Source organism: Cucumis melo, chromosome 1 (genome assembly GCF_025177605.1).
Source record: "Cucumis melo cultivar AY chromosome 1, USDA_Cmelo_AY_1.0, whole genome shotgun sequence".
Taxonomy (NCBI): Eukaryota; Viridiplantae; Streptophyta; class Magnoliopsida; order Cucurbitales; family Cucurbitaceae; genus Cucumis; species Cucumis melo.
In genome coordinates this window covers 37,906,576-37,929,743 of record NC_066857.1, presented here as the reverse complement: position 1 = coordinate 37,929,743, position 23,168 = coordinate 37,906,576, and the positions used below count along the sequence as shown (strand labels likewise).

Below are 23,168 nucleotides of genomic sequence, written 5' to 3'. Positions count from 1 at the left end.
CTTTAGTTTTTCTTTTTCTTTTTTTCCTTTCTTTTTTTAATTAATTAATATATTTGTATAATCGAATATAATAATTCAAAATAGGCTATAATATCTGATTTAATTCCCAACTCAACTTATTATTCTTCAACCCACTCAAACCTCTCCAAATTAACCCAAATTACCTCAGACGGAATATAAATTCAAATTTTAGCCGATGAGAATTCACAAGTAAATGATCACAAAAACAGATATTTTGAAGCAAGTTGCTATGTGCCCCAACGCTGCTTTTCAATCATATTCAAGGACGTTGGACAGATACACATCTTATACCATGCATATACTTTTATTCATTGATAATAAAGTAAATTCAATATATTTTTAGACATCAAATTTCTTAGGATTGGGTCAAGCTCATTGAATGAAAACAATAACACAAAAGAAAAGGAGAGAGAGAGAGAAAGAAGTTGGATCTGTACTAACACAATAGTTGTCTGTATTAACACAAATAGTTGGTAGATTACATTCAATGGTTGAGAAACACCAAGCCAAGTAGTACTTTGTCCATAAATCTAAGAACTTAGTCCCCATTTCAATCCCGATACTTTTTCAAGAGATTAAAAAAACAAAGAAAAAGGCAGAAATACAAAACACTTCCCCTCCCCTCAGAATATAATTAACCAGAGGATCGATGAATATATTACAATGACTATGGAGGTGGGGATATGATGAAGACGACGACGAGGTAGCACTCAACTCAGCAGCCAAAGCAATGCATATTAGAGAAAATCCCAACAAGCCAAGGGAGCCTTTTTGAGGCTCAAAAAGCTCTTGAAGAACGGTTTTTTGTTGAAGTCATTGTAAGTGCAAGCAAGTATTATCAGTACACAAAGAACTTTTTACTTTGTGCATAATAATTTTTTTTAGATGGTGCATTTGTAGGTATAAAGAATGTGGGCACTTAGACAAAAAGAAAAAAATAATGACACGCCAAGGCCAGCAATTCAAAGAACACTTACCCCGAATGGACAGGCTTCCTTTCTTTTATTTCTTTTTCTTCTTTGGCCAATACGGATTGTATTCACGGTGGTGTATAGATCATCATATTATAATGCTCTTGCTTAGCTTTCTCTTACGCTGTTGAGGCCATACTCAGCCTGGTAAAAATATGAAAAACACACAAAAAACCAGGAAGAGCAGTATAAAGACAAAAAAAAAAAAAAAAAAATGCAAAGCTCAGAAGTAGCATTGAATCTTTCTTTAAAAAGAAGCATGCCTTATCACTGGGTTCTGGATAGTTGTAGACTTAACCCCACCTCCAGGATTTAATGCCATCTCAAGCACAGCATTTGGCTTCACATGTCAAACCAGAATAAAATGAAAAAATGTAAGGTAACAGAGAGGACTATAAATCAAACCAAATATAACCAACAAAAGGAATGAAAACCCACCTCTGTCTCCATATGCATGCTATCCCCATTTATACACCTATTATCCAACTGAAGTTCAGAATCTGCCTCACACGAATCAACAACAGATGTTCCAGGATTATTACTTTCATCAGCACTTCCTTCTATGCTCCCAGCATTGCCTTCACAACTACCTGCTGCTAATGCAAACCCAACATTCTCGCAGGAACTACTTTCACTTGTTAAGGACGTGATCACACTGGAATTAGACGCACATCTGTGATCAATTTCGTTAAAAGGAACTTTGTCTGGATCAATTATCTCTACAGTAGACCCTTTATCACTCTCTACACTATTAGAGTCTTTCATTGAAGAACAACTACCAATACTAGAGCCACCAAAAGCCAACTCTTCATTTTTCCGAGTGATAGTCCGACACAGACTGTTCTTCTCAACAATAGTTTTAGCTTCAATATCAGCTTCCAGACGCTCAGAAGAAGCAGTATTTGAAAAGTTGCTGATATTGGATGAAACTGAATCCTGCCTTCTAGGACTAATAGATTGCCGTTTTTGGGGAGAATTCTGCTCCCCTTCAATTCGAGAGGGATCGGTTTTTCTCTTAAGGTCTCTTTCACTACTGCCACTCCTACCATTTTGCAAATATTCTTGATTTGGTCCATCAGAACGTTGCAAAGCTGACAACCTTGAAGCACGAAACCGTCTATGACCTTCTGGAAAGACAAAAGGAGGGATCTGCCTTCTACGGACATGAGAAACAAAGATCTCCATTCCCGGTTTCCAGAACATGTATGAACTTGTATAATGCTTGAATTCATCAACTGAAGAACGTATATCAAACTGCTGGCCTTCTTGAATTAGCTCCCCCTGCTTCCTCTGCAGACCCATGAAAAATGCACAATGGGCACAGGGCTTGGATGTGTCAACATATTCGTGTGGATAAGGATGGCACTGCAACTTCCCTTCAGTCTTCCTCTCAATCTGTTGAGAATTACAAAAAACATGGGCAAAGGGAAGATATTTCTAGAACCAGAAATTTTAATTCAACTAAAGAAGAGAAATGCTTTCAAGTTGAGAAACAGTAGATGTAAGAAAAATTACCAACAATGTCAAATGCCTAAGCCGAGATTCTACCCATCCTTTCCAAGAGCGCAGGTCGTCTGCATCAGCTGCTACTATATCAACTTGCAAATAGTTTTTGTAGCTTTCAAAAAACAAATATGGCTCAAAAAGAGAACTCCACTGCGCTTTGTTCAGCTCAATTTCCTAAAGAAATTTCCACAAATAGTTAGATAAATGATATACTGCCGCAAGTATATAATAATAGGAGATGCCTTAGTGTACTCTTAGTCTCCTCTATTAAATAATAATCATGTAAAAAAGTTCATGCATGCACAGGTAATACCTCACAAACTTTGTTACCAAACTGGAACTGTTCCATCATAACTCGGAGCGTACTTGTAGAAACATTGTAGCTAGAATTCATGCATGGATATGCAGGTGTTATTATGGGCATATGATGAGTTCTATCACGAGGATTTTTACGAGGATCCCATACAGAACACCCAAGATCATCCTCCTCAATTGCACACAACATAACAGGGTTTGGCCAACGCCAAAGGGTATAAACTCTGAAAAATCGAGACAGCAGCATACTGGGAACTGCATTCGGATAAAGCTGACAAACTCGAGCAACAAGAAGTGCCCAGTTTACACCACCAAGAAACCCAGTCACCTGTTCATGCATGTGGTGAGTAGAGAATTACAGCAGGCACAAATGTATCAACTAATCAGCAGCCATATACACACATAAATAAGAGGTAAACTCACATTTGAATAAACGCCACGCCTTTTAGCCCAAAACTTCAAGCATCTAAGTGATGTTCGAAAATTCTACAAACACAGGACAAAACAAACGGAGATTACAGTTTCCAGACAGGAATAAAAAGGGTGCAAGAATTTAACAAAAAGAAAGCTGCGAAATAGAAAGTCACTCACCTCAATATTCGGAACAAGTTTTAGAATTTGATCAGCAACACGACAACCATTAAGACTCCGAACAGTAGGCTCATCAACATTATATAGCACAGACACGTCAGAGATATCCAAATCCTGAAAGTAAACATTAATGACAGAAAAGGGCAGTTCAAATGAACATGGTGCTAAAATAAAGAATCCATTATGCCACACGATAATGAACAAGAATCCAATGTCACTTACTTCAGGCACAACCAGACAAGATATACTAGCATAAAGTAGATCAATAGATATTCCATCAAACTTGAATTTCATCACTGGGACGTGAGCATCAGGAACTGGCTGCAACTCAGACACTTCTTCCATTTCTTCCAAAATATTATGTAATATGTAAAAGAAATCTTCCTGGAAAAAATAATAAAAAAAGATATAGGGTCAGGTCCAGAAAAATAAAACATCTCAAGCAAGAGAACAAAATTACTCAAATCTAACACTCACCTCCCTGTTCACATAAGATGGCCCAACACATAGCGTGTCTATATCAGCTCCAGGTCCATGCACCTACAACATTACAAATGCATGCAACGGCTGATTGACAAGTACAAAACGAATGCAACAAAATATATTCCTGTGACTAAGACTTTGTTCTTGCAAAAAAAAAAAAAAAAAAACTCATTACATCAAAATGGATCCGTAACCTTGGGAAGAGTTATCTTTTCTGTTTACACATTGTTTCTTACCCCCACACCCCCAAAAGAAAAGGAATGTGGCCACAGGGACAACTATAAATTAACAAAACACCACGTGGGACACAATTCATGCCAACCTAAATGTTGCTATCTGGTTAAGGCATACACTAGTGACCAAATAGTCAAAACTCAAATGCACCAGCTTATTCCTGGAACTCAAGAATACGGTTGTACAATCTATGAAACACAAAACATTCCCGAATGTAATGGAAACAAGCACGGGAGTATTCCTTAAAATTTGAACAACCTATAGGGTATATCTAGTTCATGTAAGGTCGTCAAAAAGCACCGGACTGTTTGTATACATCATGGGGAAGAAATATCACAGCACTAACTATGCTTACCCCTAGACGATAGGAACCAAAAGTGAAGATCACAGCATTTGCATCCTCCACCATTTGATCTGTATAACCTTTAATGCGAGTAAGTTGTTTTACCCAGTCTTTCACAATCTAGAGAAGGAAAATAGAAAAACGCAACAGTTAGGATGATGGAGTACAAAGTTAACGAAGCAAATTAATAAAATATCGACCACTCAGAAATTTGAAGCTGCCTTGACAACTTTACAACCATAGAAATTCTAATTTTCAAAATCATCACATGAACAACATACTTTTTGGGAAAATATCATCTGATAAACTAAACTATTATTCATCATCATCTCTATGTAACATGGCACCAAACTTATCCAACATTATAAACCTAAGCATCGAACATCCGTCTCTGATAGTGGTTGTGAAAATACCTCTCTTTCTCTACCTAAGCTCCACCCCTAATTGCAACTGTAGTACCTCACCATTGATAAAACGAAAAAGAAACTGAAGATTGTGTTCAACAGAACATAGTTCATCACCTGTCCTATCCGGGAAAGAACCTCTTCTCTCTTGGCAGATTCCTCTTTGCTTTCGTACAAGCCAGCGTCGACCAGGAACTAATACACCACAAACCAAACAAACAAAAAAAAAAAAAAAAATCAACCATACTAATTTCGAATCGTGCACTAAAAGGTAACCAAAATTTATCAATTAAAACCTTTTCTAGCTCCTTGTTTCTTTGCACGTCAGTGTCACAAGGCCCCGCCATCGATATCGGCTTCGTCACACCATAGCATTTCGGCACCGCTTGATTAGCAGGTAACGGTGAATTACCCAGCCCCTCTGCGCTACCCATCACGAATCGCATAGAGAAAAGAAGTTTCCCCCCCTAAAGGCCTAAAATTGAAGAACAACAATCTAGAATTCTAGATGCCCTAAACCGGAAATTGATGAGGAAAACATCGCTCAACAGGAACGAAAGCGAACCGAAACCCGAACCCACAAAAGATCAGACCCAGATGAAATAACAGCGAGGACGATCAAAGAAGATGAAATCAAGAGAGAGAGAGAGGTAATAGATTGAAGCCCTAGACGGATTTGTTCCGAAGTCGAAATCCCCCAAAAATGCAGATCGCGAATAGAAACTCGAAAAGAAAGTAGGCAAATATGGAAATTTGGTAAAATGAAAATTTAAAAGAAAAAGAAAAACCAAACCCAATTGGAATTAGGAATACCAAAGGAGATTGCAGGTGGAGGAAGGGAGAGAGAAAGGGGAGGGAAAATCGTTGGATGGGGATTCGAGATCGGCGCGCGGTGTGGGTGAGAGAACCGGCGGAAACTTGATAATTTCTAATTTCCTTTTCTCCTTTTATATTTTTATATTTTTATATTTTTCTTCGTTTTCGTTCTTTTTAGTCAATATCGGAAGAAAATAAATGAATTAATTTATATTTATTAAATTAAGAAGAAAAAAAATGCAATCTTATCCGTTACTATCAAAATATGGCGCTTTTCTCGGGGTTAATTGGAAAAATAACGTACTTTACTTAGGAAATTGGGTTATTTCCAATCAAATTCATCCCTTTCTCATAACAACACAACAAACATTACTTCCATAAATCTGGTTTTCATTTCTTTTCTTATTTTATTATATGTTTTATGGATTACATATCTAATTTAGTTTCATACATTTGATTTACTTTTCACTGTTTCTTTTTTTTTTTTTTTTATTTTAACCTTTCAAGCTTTCTACCCTTTTTTTATCACTATTTTGTTCCGCTCTTTACCATTTTCATCCGATTATTATCAAGATTTTTAAATACCTTTATTAAAAATTAGCATCTTTATCTACTCTTCTTTTTTCTTTTTTGACATATTTTATCCAAATATTTGTTATATAACTTCACAACAATCCATATAAACACCGTTTCCAGGTGTGAATAACTATCCCTAGTTATGTTAAATATTATTTTAAAATCTTTAATTGTCTATGTTATTTCAAAATTCCTTCTCTGTTTACTATTTCCAACATTTTCTACTATTACAAACCTTTCTTCTTTTTTTAACAGTGCTTCTTGTTATCTCCATCTCAAACTAATATAATCTACACTCAAATTACAAATTTACTTTAGTTCCTACCTTTATATTTGCATTCTCTTTAACATACAAAGGATGTGACTTTTATATTTTGATTATTAGGCTTTGTTAACTTCTTAATAGAATAAGTGTGACATTCATATTTTGATGATTAGCTCTATATTCGTCATATTAATTAAATTGACAAATGACTAATAAATCTTATTAATTTACTCTGTAAATCTTTTACGACAATCCTATACTTGAATCAAATAAACCTAAATCAAAAAACTAATTTTGCCTTTTTCTTAAAAAAATCTTAAATCTCTTTGCCCTTTATCCGAAAGCAAAGAAGAATAGTGACATTAAGTAGAATAAAAAAATATAAAATAAAACCAATATATTGAGACGAACTTTCTCACCAAAATACCTACAAGGGATGACATTTAAATAATTTGAAACCAAAATAAAATGTAACACTATGGCAGTGTGAGTATTTGTTTATGTTTTTTACTTTGGAGATATATTATCTGATTGGTATTTTTAAAGAAATAGTAAGAGGAAAAATTGAAAGCACAAAATCCAAAAGGCAGATAGTTGTTGAACAATCTGAAAAAAAAGAAAGAAAGAAAGAAAGAAAGAAAGAAAATAGTAAAATTGAATGAAGAGCATCCAAATATGATTTATAATGAATAACCATATGGCCAGCCACAAAGAGAGGAGGTGTGTGTGTGGCAGCCTCAGCTTATGTTTCTTTTCTCAGCAAGATGGGCCTTTTCTAATTCTATTCTTGAGGGATTGTTCAAAAGGCCCAGCCCAATCATTTTTCATTTTTCATTTTCTGTACATCCTTTTCCATAATTACTATCTTAGTTTTAAATTATCATATGAGAATGTGTTTTCCATTCATCCCTTACTTTTGGAAATAAAAAAATATCATTCATACCTATAAGTCAAGGGTTCAATCTCTTCCTAATGAAAAAGTTGTTTTGTACTCCAAAGACTCACTTCTAGTTATTAATACCAACCAAATTGATATCTTCTACCCCAGAACACACTTTACTACAAATTCAATTCATGGCTTAAGAGCTTCCACTGCACAAACTTTCATGAAACACATTAATTTGTGACCACTTCTTTCTTCTCTTTTGTTTTGTTGACGTTGACGTGCATTTAGTAAACCCCACCCAATTATCATATTAATTACCAAATATTTTGCAACCAAATTCTATAATATCTCTACACACACCAACTTTCACCAATAACAGTTACAGTGAAAAGAAAAAAAAAAAAAACAAAGATGGGAAGATTTAATCACACATACATTTAGATCGTTATAACGTAACCTTGGTTTGTTATGTAAAAGAGATTTTAGTTTTTCCACAATTAAAAATTACGAGTTAAAAAGTGAGTATAGATCATATTATTAGAGATTTTTAAGTGCATGTGGTGGTCAAAGTTTCTCTCATGCCACATGTAAGTAGTCCTTTGTTGGTTTGATTAGATGGCGGGGTGTTTTCATCTTAATCATTTTCATAGCACTTATTCAATTAATTCCAATCGAGTGTGAATGTTTGATTGATTAGGATAAGTGGAACGATGGTATGATTAATTATTTTTGTGTTGGGTCATTAATTAGTTAATAGTGTTTGGAAGGGTGAGAAAGAAGCAAATACTCGAAAAACACACCTTCCCAAAAATGAATCATTCCATATAGATTTGGTATGTAGAAAGAAATGAAAATATGATTATATATGAAAAGAATGGAAAAACAAAAACACAGTTTTTGAGAGAGAGAAGGGAATGATTTATATTGCAAAACATACATATAGTTATGAATGATAATATTCCTTTTTAGGAGAAGGTAGAGGATGGTAATGGAACACAAAACACAACTTTTGTAGAAATTAGAATAACAATGGAAACATCAAAATCAAGATCTCCTCCATATATCATATCTCATTATTAATTTCTGACAACTAACAAATAAATAAATATATATTTTAAAAAATAAAAAGATTCATTATTAATTAATTAATTAATTAATATGTGAAAGAATTTAGACGTTGCTTTCCACCATCAATGTAGGTTCTCATCTCATCCATTCAAATTTTGAAAATAAGAATCTGCCTGTGTGTTTTGCCACTCAACTTTACCCCTTTTCTTTTATTTTATTTTCTTTTATTTTCTTTTCATTTTCTCATCCCAAAATTAATCAATCACCACAATATGCCAAACAAGTGAGTAAATTACCCTCTACTCCTTTTTGAAGAAGGCTCTAAAATTTGAATATAACACAAATTAAAAATGTAAATTAATATAAAGTACCAAACCAAGGATATGTTATGTATATATTCAACAAAATTAAAAGGAAAAAAGGGGGAGGGGGGAGGGAATGAATAAGGGAATTTAAAATCCCAAAAAACTGGCAATCCCCTTTTTATTCTTTTTTCTATTTAAACAGCGTCTTTAGTTGAATGGGTACATTTTTTATAGTCATTTATTATAATTTGTTTTTGGAAAGATCCTTTTCCAATTATAAATATATATATATATTTTTTTATTTTTATTTTTGAATTTTTTCTTTCTTCCTTCTGAAAACTCTTCACATTCATTCTGCACAGATACCATACCCATCTCATCTCTATTTCTATTGATTCTTTTCTTCATTGTGAAAGAAGAAGCAAATATCTGCGCTTTCCTCAAACCATAACCTCTCTCTCTCTCTCTTGTGGTTTTTGAAATTTTATCAAAATGTGTTTTTTTTCTTTCTTTCTTTCTTTTTTTGGGTTGAAGATTGAAATATATAGATAGTAGAATCACGGGTTTGTCAGTTTGTGGGAGTTGTAATTTTTGAAGTACACGTTGCTCTAGAAGACGCCTTTTTAGTAGAGAGAAAGAGAAAGGAAAGGGGGTTTGGAATTGGGGGGTTGTTGTTTGTTATGTTCTAAGTTAGTTCTAACATTGACAATTAATTGAATGAGGATTGAGGAATTCCTCATTTTTTAGAAAAGATTATGTTAATTAAATGTTAAATATTGTTTTATAAAGCTGTAAGTAACCTTTTTTTTTTTTCTTTTTTGTTTTTGATTGTTGTATTGTATGGGAATCATTTGTTTTTAATACCCTAAAGATTTCAAAAATTTCTTCCTTTTCTCTTCCATTTTTCCCTCCTTAGGTTCTGAAGTTTTTGTATGACGTCTTTTTGTCTTGTAATGCAGTTTTTTCACGAGATGCTGTCAGATATACATATATATATATATATATATTAAAAGAAATCCAAAATATTTCTTCTTATTACTCTACTACTACTAGTACTACTAGTACTACTACTACATGTATTCATTAATCCAACTAAAATTCAAAAACTTTATAGTGTCTACAGATTTTTATTATATGTAAGTTGAAGTGGAAGGTAAAAAAGAAAAGGTAAATATTGAGTTTTATTATATGAAAAATCTGAAAAGGCCACGTTTTATGTTCCTTATTCTCTCACTCAACGTTTGTGTTTTTTGTTTTTATTTAAAATAAAAGAAAGAGAAGAAAAAAGAGAGAGAGAGAGTATTTTAGAGATGGTTTGTGTTTGCCAATCCATACTATTTTCTTATTCTGCAACATGTTATGTTTATAACAGATCTCTACACTCTCTGTCTCTCTCCTTAAATTACACCTCTTTTTTTTCCTTTTTTTTTTTTTTTTTTTTTCCTTTAATAAAAATCTCCTCTTTCTTCTTTCTCTCTTGGAAATAACTACTTGGGATTTTATTCTATTAGTATCTTTGGAAATGGAGTTTCACTCTCCTTTATATTTCTAGTTCCCCAAATTCTAAAAATAGACACTTTCAACTCCGTCTCTTTTCCTTCCTCCCTCAATATAACCCCTTCCTCTTCTTTTCAGTCCCCCCCCCCCCCTCCCCCATTGACATAATGCTTACGTTTTGAGTTCACCCTTTTTTCTCTCTCTCTCTCTCTCTCTCTAGGATCATCCCCATTTTATCCGTTATTCTTCTGAAATGGGGAAAGCTACCAGATGGTTGAAGGGCTTATTGGGGATCAAGAAAGACAAAGACCCATCTCCAAATTCAAATTCAAACTCCAATTCAACAACCCTCGCCGCCGACAACAGAAAGGACAAGAAACGCTGGAGTTTTGCCAAGTCCACTAGAGATTCCGTCCAAACACTGCCTCCTCCCCTTGAGACTGCTTGGTTCAGATCCTCTTACATTTCTGATTCTGACAAAGAACAGAACAAACACGCAATTGCTGTAGCTGCAGCCACTGCCGCAGCTGCAGATGCCGCCGTCGCCGCTGCTCAAGCGGCGGTGGCCGTCGTTCGTCTCACAAGTCAAGGAAGAGGAAGAGCCTCTCTCTATATCACCGGAAGAGATAGATGGGCTGCTGTCAAGATTCAAACAGTTTTTAGGGGCTATTTGGTAAGTCAAAAAAATAAAAAAGTTCCAATTTTTACCTCTGCTTTTGCTCTTTTTTTTTTTTTTTTTTTTTTTTTACATTGCTGTTCATCACCAAATACAAAGTTCTTTTCGGAGGAATAATTGTACCTTTTCTTTTCTTTTACAAATATATTTACTCCATGAAAATTACAAAACATGGTACTTTTTTTCTTTTTTATCTTTTACATTCTCTGTGTTGTCTCCTTGAAAGCTGAGAAAAGAAGAGCATAAAAGTGAATATGAAACAGTGCAAAAATCTCTTTGGTTTGTCAATGAAACAGTACATTGATTTGCTGACTAAATCCAGAAGCTTTTCTGATCCTTCTCTTTCCTTACACTTTTATGGGCTCCATTTGTAAAAGGGTTTTTTTTCCTTTTCAAATTTGAAAATGTGTTTTGTTTTTATGGTCAGGCAAGAAAGGCATTACGAGCTCTCAAAGGGCTTGTTAAATTACAGGCTGTGGTTAGAGGATTTCTCGTAAGAAAAAGAGCTGCTGCTACTCTTCACAGTATGCAAGCTCTTTTTAGAGCTCAAACTGCTGTTAGAACTCAACGAGCTCGTCGTTCTTTCAACAAAGAGAACAGGTTTATCCCCGATATTCGACCCCGAAAATCCTCCGTAAGATTCCATATCCAAAAACTGATGAAATGTTTATCAAACAGTTGAGAGTAGTCTTGTTAAAAACTCTGTTTAATTTCAGGAACGGTTTGATGAAACAAGAAGTGAATTATTCCATAGTAAGAGGTTGTCTGTAGCATCATCTTACGAAACCTGTATGAATTCATTGGACGAGAGTCCGAAGATTGTGGAAATTGACACTTACAGAACTCGAGCGAGGTCTCGTAGGTACATTTCAACATTGTCCGAATGCGGAGCAGATGATATAGCTTTCCAAACATCACCAATACCATGTTCAAATCGACCTCGTGGAGTGGTGGATTGCCACAACAACAATGTGCTTCGCGACTTCGAATGGTGCTTGATGGGTGAGGATTGCAAGTTCCCTACAGCTCACAGCACGCCCCGGCTATCGAATAACTCATTCGTGTCTGCCAACGTGCCAGTCACCCCGTCGAAGAGTGTGTGTGGGGACAGCTTCTACCGGCCATACATGAACTACTGCCCCAATTATATGGCAAACACACAATCTTTCAAGGCAAAACTGAGGTCTCAAAGTGCCCCAAAGCAAAGGCCAGAGCCAGGGTCCAAGAAGAAGCTATCGTTGAATGAAATAATGGCAGCAAGAAACAGCTTAAGCAGTGTAAGAATGCAAAGACCTAATAACCAAATGCTGCAAGAAGAAGAAGAAGAAGAAGATGATGATGATGATGATGAAGAAGAAGAAGAAACATCATATGGTTTTTGAATGATATGTTAGTTTGTTTTCTTTTGTTTGTTAAGGTTTTAATTAAAGCAAGAAATGGGATAGAATCATAGAACAAGAAGTTGAAATCTCTGTCTCTATAAAAAAAAAGCTTTGTTTTTTTTTTCTCTCTCTCTCTCTCTCTCTGCTTCCACATTTTACTGTTAAATCTCAAGAAATGAATGAGATAGATATAGCAACAAAGGGAGCTTGTAATTTGTAATTAAAATTTATTTTTAACACTTCCCTTTCAATGTTGATTGTTCTATGTTTTGTTTGCTTGAAATGAAATCAAGCTTAAAGGATTAAAGAGACAGAATAATGGGATGTTGTCGTTTGGATTTATAGAAATTGCTTCAAGAACACTTCGTTGGCAAATAAATGACAACAACAATTAGATTTGAACCCCTAAAAAGAAAAAAGAGATATATATTTTTTTTTTGTTTGTTGAGTCAAATGAATGTTCTTCCAAACCTCGTTATGTGATAGATAGATAGTATTCAAAAATTCAAAAGTGAGAAATGGAGTATGGTGAAATACCAAAAAACACCCTGAAAGAAGTGAGTTTGAAAAAGAATCGGAATCAAAAGGGGGTATGAAAGAAAGGTTTGGAAAGAAACAAACGGCTATAAAATCAAACATTTAAATAAACTATTTTCCCCGAATTTTCCGGTATGTCTCTTCTGATTCTAACATTAAATTCTCATATATTGCATTTCTTCTTTTATATACTTTCAAATTTTTGCATTCTCTTGTTTTAAAATGAATAATATATATATATATTTTTTTTTAAAAAAAAAAAAAAAAAAGTGTAGCAAATGGTTGGAATTGAATTGGTTTGTTCAAGAAAAAAAGAAAACGAAGTAGCATTGAGGGGTGGGATTGCATTGCATACGTCATAGCTTTGAGTTATCGAAATAACAGATGCATAAAAGCACTTAATTCGAAAAGCACTAACATGGTCTCTCAATAACAACACAAATTCATTATCTAATAATAATTATTCATTAATATAAGATTAGGCCTCGGCCTTTGTATTCTTTTTTTTTTCTTTTTTCTTTTAAATAAAAGAAACCCTTTTCATTTCTATATATATATATATATATATATGAATAGAGAGAGAGAGAGAGAGAGAGAGAGAGAGTTGATGGTAGACTTTCAAAAACAGTATGGGGGGGGGGGGGGCATGTGCCAACCACTAAACAATTTCTTTTTTTTCTTATTTTGGTGATTCTCATTTATTTGTGAATTTGAATTACAAACAAATCATCCACACTTTGGTCTGAGTTAAAAGTGATTAGTTCAAGAAAAGTGGGGACAAAAAATTAAAAATTAAAAATTAATTAATTAATAAAGACAATAATAATAATTATAATTAGAACCCATTCAATTGTATGTGTGTATGAGTGTATTAGGCTTATAATTGGGTGTACGGAATGGTGATTTATTAATTAACTATTAGGCCCATCCATTAGCAGCAGCCCATACTACTCTTTCCTTCAATTTTTATTTATTTATATTCATATTCATGTTTTCTCTAATGTAATTATACAAATTACTTTTCTATTTCCTACTTCCCTTTTTTTAAAAAAATGTTTTTCAACTTATATCAATATATTCTTAAAATCTCATTACACAATTAAAAATATTCTTATTCTTGTAAGCAATTTAGGTTGGTAAGATGGATCATTTTCTAAAAAAAAACTTTTTAAAGCTAGCTTAAAGGTAGACAAAAATTATGACCATAAGAGAGAGAGATTATGTAGCAAAAGTCAATGGTGGATGAGTTTTACTAATGGTGTGATTTGAAATGGAAACTATTAAAATTTATATTGGCATTTAAGGTTCAATAGGAATTGGACCATATGAATGATATGTATATATATATATAGATTTGTAGAGCATATTTGAGTGGGAAATTTTAGGTGGGTCATCTACATATCTACTTGCTTTATTTGGCTACGATTTATTACAACCACACAAGGATTTAATATTGTAGCATTTTAATGAAGTTTTAACCATAACTTTAATGGTTTCCCCATTCTGATCTATATTGGATAAAATTGTGTTAGTACAGAAAAGTAATATAAAGATTATAAATATCAATGACATAAAAGTAGAAAACTAAAGGAGGGTTGACTCTTCCTTCCTCCCCAAGTTTATATATTATTATTATTATTATATATGAAGATTGAAACAAGAGAAATGTCACCCAAAAATAAAGAAGAAGTAAAACTAGTGGTTATTACACAATAATGATTTTAATTATTTCAATAAATTCTCAACAACCACCTAAAGAAAATGAAGTATGTTTTCTGATGGTCCAAAGAGTGAGTTCCAAGTGTAGATGCACAAAGTAGGCAAACTATAATAATAACCAAATACTCAATTCCAACCTCTCTATTTACTTAACCTTCATACCTTTAATACCAAAAACTTCCACAATATCATACATCAACTCATTCGCTTTCAACCTAATTACCATCTCCTTTGAACTAATAAGATCTTTATTACAATAATTTTGCTTTAACAGTAATTATATTTATATATATATGGCAACGCAGCAGGTAATGATGAAAATAATGATGATATGGTTAGTAATATATTATAGTTATGATAGAAGAAGAGGTTGAATATTAATGATTTATATAATGTTGAGATTAGAAAATATAATATATATATATATATATATATATATATATATATATATATATATATAAAAAGAAATGTAAGAGTTAAAAAAAAAAAAAAAAAGAAAAAAGAAAAGAAAAAGACATCTGATTCAGTTGCCTATTAAACTAATTAATTCCAAAAGGGAATCTACAATATTATTCTATGGGCTTCAATTCCCATACCATTCTCCCCATGATGATTATTATTTGTAATATTATTTAGTACTCTCTCTCAACTCAACACACACTACTGCTTGGATGAGTGAATATTAATCATCACCACCAATACACTCATTATTTATATATCAAAATTCACAACACAAAATGTACAAGTTTTCTTATTGAGTTTATCTGTTCATCTTGAAGTGGGATTTGGGAATTATGCCATTCATTTAATTATAATAATATGAATCTGAGGTCTATACTACAATACAATAAATTCATCATTACGATTAAACTACAATTTTCATTTTTCAACTTTTGCATTTGTGTCTCAAACAACTTCTTTGGAGAAATATTAAAATGTTTAATTTATAGTATATATAAAATGATGCAATTGGAGAAATATTTTAGTCCCATTTTACCCTTTTATTGTAACTTTTTTTAGTCTTGTTTTAGGGTAATTTTGTCATTTACATAGATTTAATATTTGTGGTCATTTTCATTATAACATTTAATGTTTGATTTTTTAAACCTTTTATCTCTTTATTATAACTTTTCTCAAAATTTAAAAATTTCGTTCTCGATTAACTATGTCATTTAAATTTATTCAAACTCGTTTATATTCCTCTCTCCCTTGATCTTCTATCATCCAACTATTCACGTTTTCTTATCTCATATTAACTTTTTCATATATTTTTCAACCTTTCGAATTCTTCCTTTTCAAATCGAGTATAAATATCTTATTCATTCATGTTCATAAGTCACAACAAAATGCCAAGGACGAAAGGGTGAAGAAGAAATCAAATCATGCTTTTCTATTCTCTTCTATTTTTTTTCTTTTTTTATCTTGTTGTCTATTTTCTATATAGAAGCATGCTTGTGTATATTTCTTCATTCATAGGTTTCTTTTTAGTACACGATAAAAATTGTGGAAACTTAAACCACCAACTTTTGACATATATATGTTTAATTTATGCTTTTTATGACATATATATGTTTAATTTATGCTTTTTATGTTTAAATTATATAATATTGAGAATCTCTTTTAAATGTAACCATGGGAATCTTGTTCATGTTTTTTTCTTCATTTAATTTTTTTATTAAAGCTATTTTATTAGTGAAATGGTTAAATGACTTATACTTTGATTTTGTTCAAACAATATAAATATTGTTGAAATTTATTAAGTATATATAAAAGTAATAAAATGCGTAAAACAATAAATGGTTAAAGTATTTCCTTTAATTTTTAACCTACAAAATCATTAAAAAAAATGATATAAGAAGAATTAAGTTGTTCTTCATCATTTACCTGATATGACATAATTTTTTAGCAAAATAAATATATATATATAATTATGATATTTATAGTAATGGTACATGCTTGGTTGAAATATTCAATTTCACATTTGTATTTAAAAAGTACAATTTTATTTAAATTATAATAAAAATAAAAAATATATTTTGAGATAATAGATGTGAATATAAAAAAGAAATAAATATAAAAATATTAAGATGACTGCTTCAATTTTATAAAATTAAGTTAGAACTATAGTTTTTGTTTGTATGATTTTCGCATGCATCGCACGTGTTGTTTACTAGTTGAACTAAAAATGTCGCTAAAATTAAAAGTTTGTGAAACGTAAGAGTGTATAAAAAATACTTTAATTAACTTAGGTTATACAAAAAGATTTATCAGGTTAATCTCATGTAATTTGAAACTTATTTGAATACTTGAATATTAAACACCCTATTAAGTACAAATTGAAAGTATAATTTCAAAAACAAAAAGCTACAGTATTGTTATTTAAAAGAGAAATATGGTATTTGAATATTGTTGTTTAAAAGAATAGATTTCTTTTTTGTTATATAATAATTATCAAAGAAAAAAAAGTTAAATAATTATCAAACGAAATTAGAAAATCATAAACATCCTCTAAAATAGAAAGGAAAAAAAAAAAAAAAAATCCTGTGGGAATTCAACCCTACAATATTTTTTCCAACTTTAGTCTGACAATATTATATAATCAAACTTATGATTCAAATCTTATTTTAGTAACATCGTTATATTTTTAAATAATCCTCTAACAATTAGGCTCATATTCCAATAATTTAAAAAAAATGTATACTTTATTGCACTTTGTATTTGTTCCTAATTTTCCCTTTAATAGAAGAAGCCTTCCCACATTTCTACCCCATGATTTCAATTATTAATGTACAAAAAACCAGAAAAACAAAACAAAAATTAAATAAATTAAGACGTGCAGAAATTTGATCCTCCGTATATAAATAAACAGAATGCATTTCTACTTCACATCTATCAAATTGTTCTTTTCAAAAAAAAAAAAAAAAAAAGAACAAAAAAGAAACATTTTAGCCAAATGCTGCATATAGACAAGAAAAAAGAAAAATGAAAAGTGAAGAACTAAAATATTATTTAAACTTAAATAAAAAAAATTAGATCAAATCAATTCAACTAGATATAAACTAAAACCCGATTGACCAATCAAATGCCGTGCAGCAATTAAAATATTTGAGTTGGAGAAACAATCCCCAGATACCACCACTTTCCATAGTCACTAATATTCAGGTTCATCTGCAACAATATTGGACCATATAACATCAGCCTTTGCATTGATGGGGAGAAAACCTTATGTAGCTTAATCATTTACAATTTCCAATTTATGAACATTTCAGCTTCTATAAATATAATAATATACATATCAAGTTCTAAACTCAAATTCAAACAATATTAATGTCCATTAGAGTAATAACCATACCTCCACCTTCTTCTTCCATGTTGTAATCATCTTCATCGTCGTCAAAATATTCGTTCTGCAGCGCATTGAGGTTAGTCGGAGAAAATTGATAGGCTTGTTATCAAGGATATATTAGTAAATAGAGAATGAGGTTGCAAGGATATTGGTTATAATCGAGAGAGTGCAGAATGAGGAAAGGAGAATATTTTGGTGAGTGATTTGGAACTCGAAAAGATTCTTAGCAGAAGGAGTGGGGAATGAGGAAGGGAGAGTACTTGGGTGAGTGATTTCGGACACAAAATTCTATTGAGAGGGAGGGTCTCCAAAAACCTATCCTAACAAGAACACTCACGACCAACAAAAAAATAATTAAAGATGGATTTATATTGCAATATCCAAAGAAGTTACAATATAACATAGCCTTTTGAGATGGGTATTCTCTCGCGAATTCCAGAAAAAAAAAAAGCCCACAAAATTCTTCACACCTTCCTCCCAACCACACTCCCTCATTTATAACTAAAAGTCCAAACGAACTTACTAGCTATTTACTAATAAGCCCCTCCTAATAACCATAGTAATATTCTACTACTAATCCCTACTAGAGCCCACATGCACTTAGTTTATCTTAGACTTTTTTTTTTTTTTTTTTTTTTTTTTTTTATCTTTTATCATTCAATGCATTTTAAGAGTGAACATTAAGTTTAGACAAGTAAGAAGACATATGATAAAAAAGGAATAATAGACACAAGATCCTAGAAAAAAAAAATGATGAAGATTCATGATTATATAAAGCATATAACGAGATCCAACAGTTCCAGTCAAAACCTGATAATAATCATCATCGGTAAGTTCCTCGGACTGTGCATCCTCTTCTTCTTCGTCTTCGTCTTCACCTTCTTCTCCTTCTTTCTTCTCCTTATCCTCCTTATCCTGTCCCTAATAAAGTCAAGAAAGAAAAGAATCAGCAAAGGGATCTTGCAGAGTAAATGGGCATGTATGAACATTTTTAATCATAAACTGCAATGAGAACTAAAAGAAGAAAAGATTTAAGGGACTACAATTACAAAAGGAGTGAGTGATTGAGGTAGAAAATGTCTAACCTTGAGAGATTCTTCACGCTTCTCTAGGAAGTCCATTTTTTTCAGCCCTGTAATGAGACAGATACCACCAACAAGGATCCATCAACAGGTGACTAACAGAAATAGCATCCATATTGAGTTGGTATAGAGAGAGAAATTCTTATCGTCCCAACCAACAAACCTGACTCAGGGTTCCATTGCACTTTTCGTTTGGTCCGCAACTTCCCTTTGAAACCTGAAAATTTAACAGTAGAGTATTTGTGTACATAGGTGGCCCCAAAAAGAAAAGATTGGAGGAAACAGACACATGATCTTAGTGTAACTCCCATCTCTCTCTGAGAGATCTGAGATTGCATACCTTCAACCAATTCTTCAGGAAAGTTCCTAGATGTGAGCTGTATAATTTGTGCGAGGGAATCACGCTTCAATGTACTATTCATCTTCAATCTATCGGAAAATTTCTCTATCTCAGTTCTTTGCATCTCTGGTACAATAATCCAAGTAGTGTACAAGATTACCAATTTTTTGTTGCAACAAAATAGCATTACTTTTGTTGTGTGTGTGTGGGGGGGGGGGGGGGGGGGGAAGAGTTACAAGGACACTGACTTTTCATGACATTTTCCTCTAGATAAAAAGGAGAGGCCTTCCAATATTTCAGAAAGTTGATTTGACCCATAGCCAAGGCTAATTCTTCAGGCATTTCACTGACGCTTGGTAGAGTTACATTCTGTAATTGTGCCAGAAAAGTGGTAAGCTTGCAAGTAAATGTACTACAATTTGATGAAATTATCTTTGAACGAATAATTCCATTTGAGAAGCAGATGGAGGAAAGCAGCTGCCTAAACTATTAGCTCTGCTACTAATCAAAACCAAGTTCATTGGATAATTACAAAAAGCCTTCGATATCAAAGCCCAGTGAGAGAGACATGAAGAAGGACTTGCGCCACAAGTCTCTACTCACCCTCTCAATCTGTTAAATATCCTATTATTCGTTTCACCCCACAACACCCATGAAATAGCACAAACACCAGAACTCCAAAGAAAACGACTTTTCTCCCCTAATGGCGAATTGAGGAGGAACTCTTTGATCATATCTCTAATAACTCTATGATGAACACTACTCATGCCAAAAGTCTGGAAGAAAGCATTCCAAACAAAGTCGCCAACTCACAATGCCACAAAATATGGTCAAGGTCATTTTCCGCCTTCCGACAAAGGATACAGCAGAAAGGCCCTGCCAACGACAACATCTTCCTTGTAAGCCTGTCCATCGTACTAATACGACTATGGAGAACCTTCCAAGTAAAGAATCTAACATTTCTAGGGACCTTAATCCTCCATAACGAAAAAAAGACCAACTCACCTAAGGAGGAAGGGTTAATCAAACACCGGAAAAAAGATTTACAGGAAAACCTGTCCAGAGGACTAGGGTTCCAAACTCTCACATCTCTCCCCCAGTACGAAAGGTGTGATTCTCAAGAATAGAAAGAAGGGCCTTCACATCCATTGTCCCCCTCTCCTGGTGGGTTCCTCTTTTTGTGGGCTTATTTTTTGTTTGCCCGTGTATTCTTTCATTCTTTCTAAATGGAAGCCGTTTTTTATAACATGAAAGAGAAAAAAAAGAAGAAACTATTAGCTCTGCTAGAGTATTTGCTTTCGTCAACTAAAACTCTACAGTTTGAGTGATGGATATCAAAAATATAAAATACTTATGAAGTTACACCAACGATTTGAAAGCAAAGTGCATGAAAGAAAACACCTGAAAATATAATGCTTATACAAAAATGGGATAAATCAAAGTTGTTTTTCATTTTCTTTAAAGCATCCTACTTATCCAGGTGAGAACAAAAACCTTTAAGGAAGAAGTTGGCAACACAAATACTTTTAAGGTTATAGGTTCAAAATGTTAAACAATATCTGTTTGTTTGGTCAGGAAATATCTTACAAGGAGAAATAAGCAATCATACTTTTAAGGTCATAGTTAACCAAGAAAGATAAAAAGTTCCAAGAGAGAGGAAAGGGATCCCTGCAAACATACAAATAATGTACTAGTACTACTGATTTCATCAATAACCAAGAGCTTTAATTCATCTTTCGGACTATCTAAACTCAACTCAAATGTAATTATGTAAGTCCCACATTCACTCAAAGCAAACATAGGTGAAATAATGCACGCAATAATAATATTAACAAAGATGTGCTAACGTGAACTCAATCGGGCATCAATGAAGTCTGTTAGCATATCCTATCAGTTCACCACTGCAAACTAAGTGGAAGTTAGAAGCACTTTTCTAGCTTACAGAACTACCCACCTCTGGGAAAAGCTCGAAAGGTTCTTGCTTGGCGTACTGAAAGCTCCCACCACCACCACCTCGTCCTCTCCCTCGCCCTCTAAATGCCATCCCCTGATTGTAGAACAAATGAGCAAACTACTCTAGCCTCTAGGCATAAATACAAAATAGGAGGTCTAATCTCATGCAGACATTAAATCTGTATTGTAGTCCAAGTTGTTTTCATTATTTAATGGAAAAGGCAATATGATTTATTACCTGAAATTCCTTAAACCTTTTTGATGACTTGCTCAAATTATGGATGTAAAAAACTGCTTCCTAGCACAATGAAACTCAATACCACGGTATCCTGAGAAGAACAAAGATGGAGACGGCAACATGCCAGTTTTCAGAAAAAGTGAAATTTAAAGCCTACAGAAACTCATTTCTTTAAAAATATTTAGAATCATACATCTTAAACAGACCTTTTATCCCTGTAAAAGATAAGTTAGAGAATTTTCAAAAACATAACGAAGAATGCCCTATCCAAAACCAACGACAATACTATTTCTCCTAATATCATCCCCTGAGTTCAAGCTTAACTAAGTTCGATTAGGTTTGGTGGTTTCTTTACCAAATTGAAAGCCTAATTGCGGAATCAGCCCCATGAAAGTGAGAGCGAACTGGTACTGGACTAAACGGCGGTTGATTCAAGTTCTACCGGTTCGATTTTCAGTTCACGTTACAGTAACACTACAACTATTTCAAGGAAATTTCCATTTACGAAACAAAAGGATATTCGACGGGATTTACTTGCTCTTATTCTTACCCATAAATTGGAATTCAGTAAACAGATTATTCCAGAACAAAAGAAAACAAAGGAGAGATAGTTACACCTTGGATGAATTAAGAGCAAACAATGTCCCATCAGAAGAAAATCAACTTTATTATTGGGTCAATTGAACAAATCAGTTTAAAGCCTCTCGTAAGTGTGTTACCTGCAATATCAGCAAACAAAAGCCGGAGGATGGTTGGTTCGCTGTTGAATCACGTTCCTTCTAATCACCATGGAAATTTCCAACAGAGAGCTGTGAGAAAGATAGAGAGGCCTTGACGTTATCGCGTCGGTGGCGAGAAAGAGACGAGAGGCGGAAGCTTGGGGCGACGATCGGCGGGACGGTGGACAGCAGCGTGAAAGGGAGAGGGAAGATGGCTAAAGTCCCGCGAAGAAGAAGAAGAAGAAGAGGATGGAAGGGAGTTTAGCGGCAGAAAGGAAAAAGAAAATCTGAATATATAGCTTCCTTTTTTTTTCTCTCTTTTTCTTTTATGCTAAAATAGACAAAATAGTGACTTTGTCTGCCTACCAAACCTTTGAAATTTCCATCATAGTTTCATAATTAATACCCTACCTTCAAAAGTAATATACCGACAATTTCAATTATACAAACAAAAATGAACTATTTTACTCGAGCATATTCTCCTGAACAATATCATCCTTATTTGTTTTGTAGTTATTAGAGTGAAAGTTGTCGTCTTACACCAATATGAATTTTTCAATCTGTTTTGTCTTCACTCACGTGTTTAACTTTGAATTTCTTACGATTTAGTCATCATAAACAAATGTACACTTTGTTGGTATTGATACTAACTTTCAATTCTTTAAAGTATTTCATAATCTTGCTTTTTTGTTCACATTATCACTTTCATTTATTCATGTGTGATATCAATTTATTTACGTTTCTCTTATAGATTTAGAAGGTTACAAAATCTATCAAAGTCGAAGTTTTTTTTAATATGTGAAATAGCTTCAATTTTAGCTATTCACGACAATTCCTCGATACAATATGTAGTCAAACTATTAAAAAGTTGTCTATCTAACTTTTAAATGTTGCA

General features: G+C 33.0%; 3 protein-coding genes across 5 annotated transcripts; 1 reads left to right on the top strand and 2 right to left on the bottom strand.

Annotated features, from left to right (window-relative positions):
• Positions 1 to 458: 458 nt before the first annotated feature.
• On the bottom strand, positions 459 to 5,801 carry LOC103500775 (nuclear poly(A) polymerase 4-like). The gene is made up of 12 exons (XM_008464190.3): positions 5,165 to 5,801; positions 4,986 to 5,063; positions 4,477 to 4,584; positions 3,882 to 3,944; positions 3,627 to 3,788; positions 3,405 to 3,518; positions 3,237 to 3,299; positions 2,812 to 3,141; positions 2,508 to 2,672; positions 1,431 to 2,387; positions 1,256 to 1,332; positions 459 to 1,136 (listed from the first exon to the last, which is right to left on the bottom strand). The coding sequence occupies exons 1-12, from the start codon at positions 5,312 to 5,314 to the stop codon at positions 1,112 to 1,114; spliced, it is 2,292 nt and encodes a 763-aa protein (XP_008462412.1). The 5' UTR covers positions 5,315 to 5,801; the 3' UTR covers positions 459 to 1,111.
• Positions 5,802 to 10,134: 4,333 nt separating this feature from the next.
• Positions 10,135 to 12,590, top strand: LOC103500774 (protein IQ-domain 26-like). Its single transcript, XM_008464189.3, has 3 exons — positions 10,135 to 10,954; positions 11,385 to 11,591; positions 11,674 to 12,590. Exons 1-3 carry the CDS (start codon positions 10,535 to 10,537, stop codon positions 12,337 to 12,339), a joined length of 1,293 nt encoding a protein of 430 aa, XP_008462411.1. The 5' UTR covers positions 10,135 to 10,534; the 3' UTR covers positions 12,340 to 12,590.
• Positions 12,591 to 17,429: 4,839 nt separating this feature from the next.
• On the bottom strand, positions 17,430 to 22,563 carry LOC103500773 (uncharacterized). Of its 3 annotated transcripts, XM_008464185.3 has the most exons (10): positions 22,274 to 22,563; positions 21,555 to 21,645; positions 21,318 to 21,410; positions 19,612 to 19,732; positions 19,364 to 19,489; positions 19,187 to 19,240; positions 19,027 to 19,073; positions 18,752 to 18,862; positions 17,948 to 18,002; positions 17,430 to 17,763 (listed from the first exon to the last, which is right to left on the bottom strand). In XM_008464185.3, the coding sequence occupies exons 3-10, from the start codon at positions 21,405 to 21,407 to the stop codon at positions 17,747 to 17,749; spliced, it is 621 nt and encodes a 206-aa protein (XP_008462407.1). In that variant the 5' UTR covers positions 21,408 to 21,410; positions 21,555 to 21,645; positions 22,274 to 22,563; the 3' UTR covers positions 17,430 to 17,746. The 3 variants fall into 3 exon arrangements, with proteins under 3 accessions (XP_008462407.1, XP_008462408.1, XP_016902863.1); XM_008464186.3 differs by lacking the exon at positions 21,555 to 21,645 and having other exon boundaries at positions 22,274 to 22,551; XM_017047374.2 differs by lacking the exons at positions 21,318 to 21,410; positions 21,555 to 21,645 and having other exon boundaries at positions 22,274 to 22,551.
• Between the last annotated feature and the right edge of the window lie 605 nt (positions 22,564 to 23,168).

Coding starts and splice junctions, on each gene's coding strand:
- LOC103500775 (XM_008464190.3), bottom strand. CDS start 5,314: ATGCGATTCGTGATGGGTAGCGCAGAGGGGCTGGGTAATTCACCGTTA. Junction 5,064..5,164: donor GAAACAAGGAGCTAGAAAAG/GTTTTAATTGAT, acceptor GTGGTGTATTAG/TTCCTGGTCGACGCTGGCTT. Junction 3,945..4,476: donor TTGGTTCCTATCGTCTAGGG/GTAAGCATAGTT, acceptor GTAATGTTGTAG/GTGCATGGACCTGGAGCTGA.
- LOC103500774 (XM_008464189.3), top strand. CDS start 10,535: ATGGGGAAAGCTACCAGATGGTTGAAGGGCTTATTGGGGATCAAGAAA. Junction 10,955..11,384: donor CAGTTTTTAGGGGCTATTTG/GTAAGTCAAAAA, acceptor TTTTATGGTCAG/GCAAGAAAGGCATTACGAGC. Junction 11,592..11,673: donor TTCGACCCCGAAAATCCTCC/GTAAGATTCCAT, acceptor GTTTAATTTCAG/GAACGGTTTGATGAAACAAG.
- LOC103500773 (XM_008464185.3), bottom strand. CDS start 21,407: ATGGCATTTAGAGGGCGAGGGAGAGGACGAGGTGGTGGTGGTGGGAGC. Junction 19,074..19,186: donor GCAATGGAACCCTGAGTCAG/GTTTGTTGGTTG, acceptor GTCTCATTACAG/GGCTGAAAAAAATGGACTTC. Junction 18,863..19,026: donor AGCGTGAAGAATCTCTCAAG/GTTAGACATTTT, acceptor TGACTTTATTAG/GGACAGGATAAGGAGGATAA.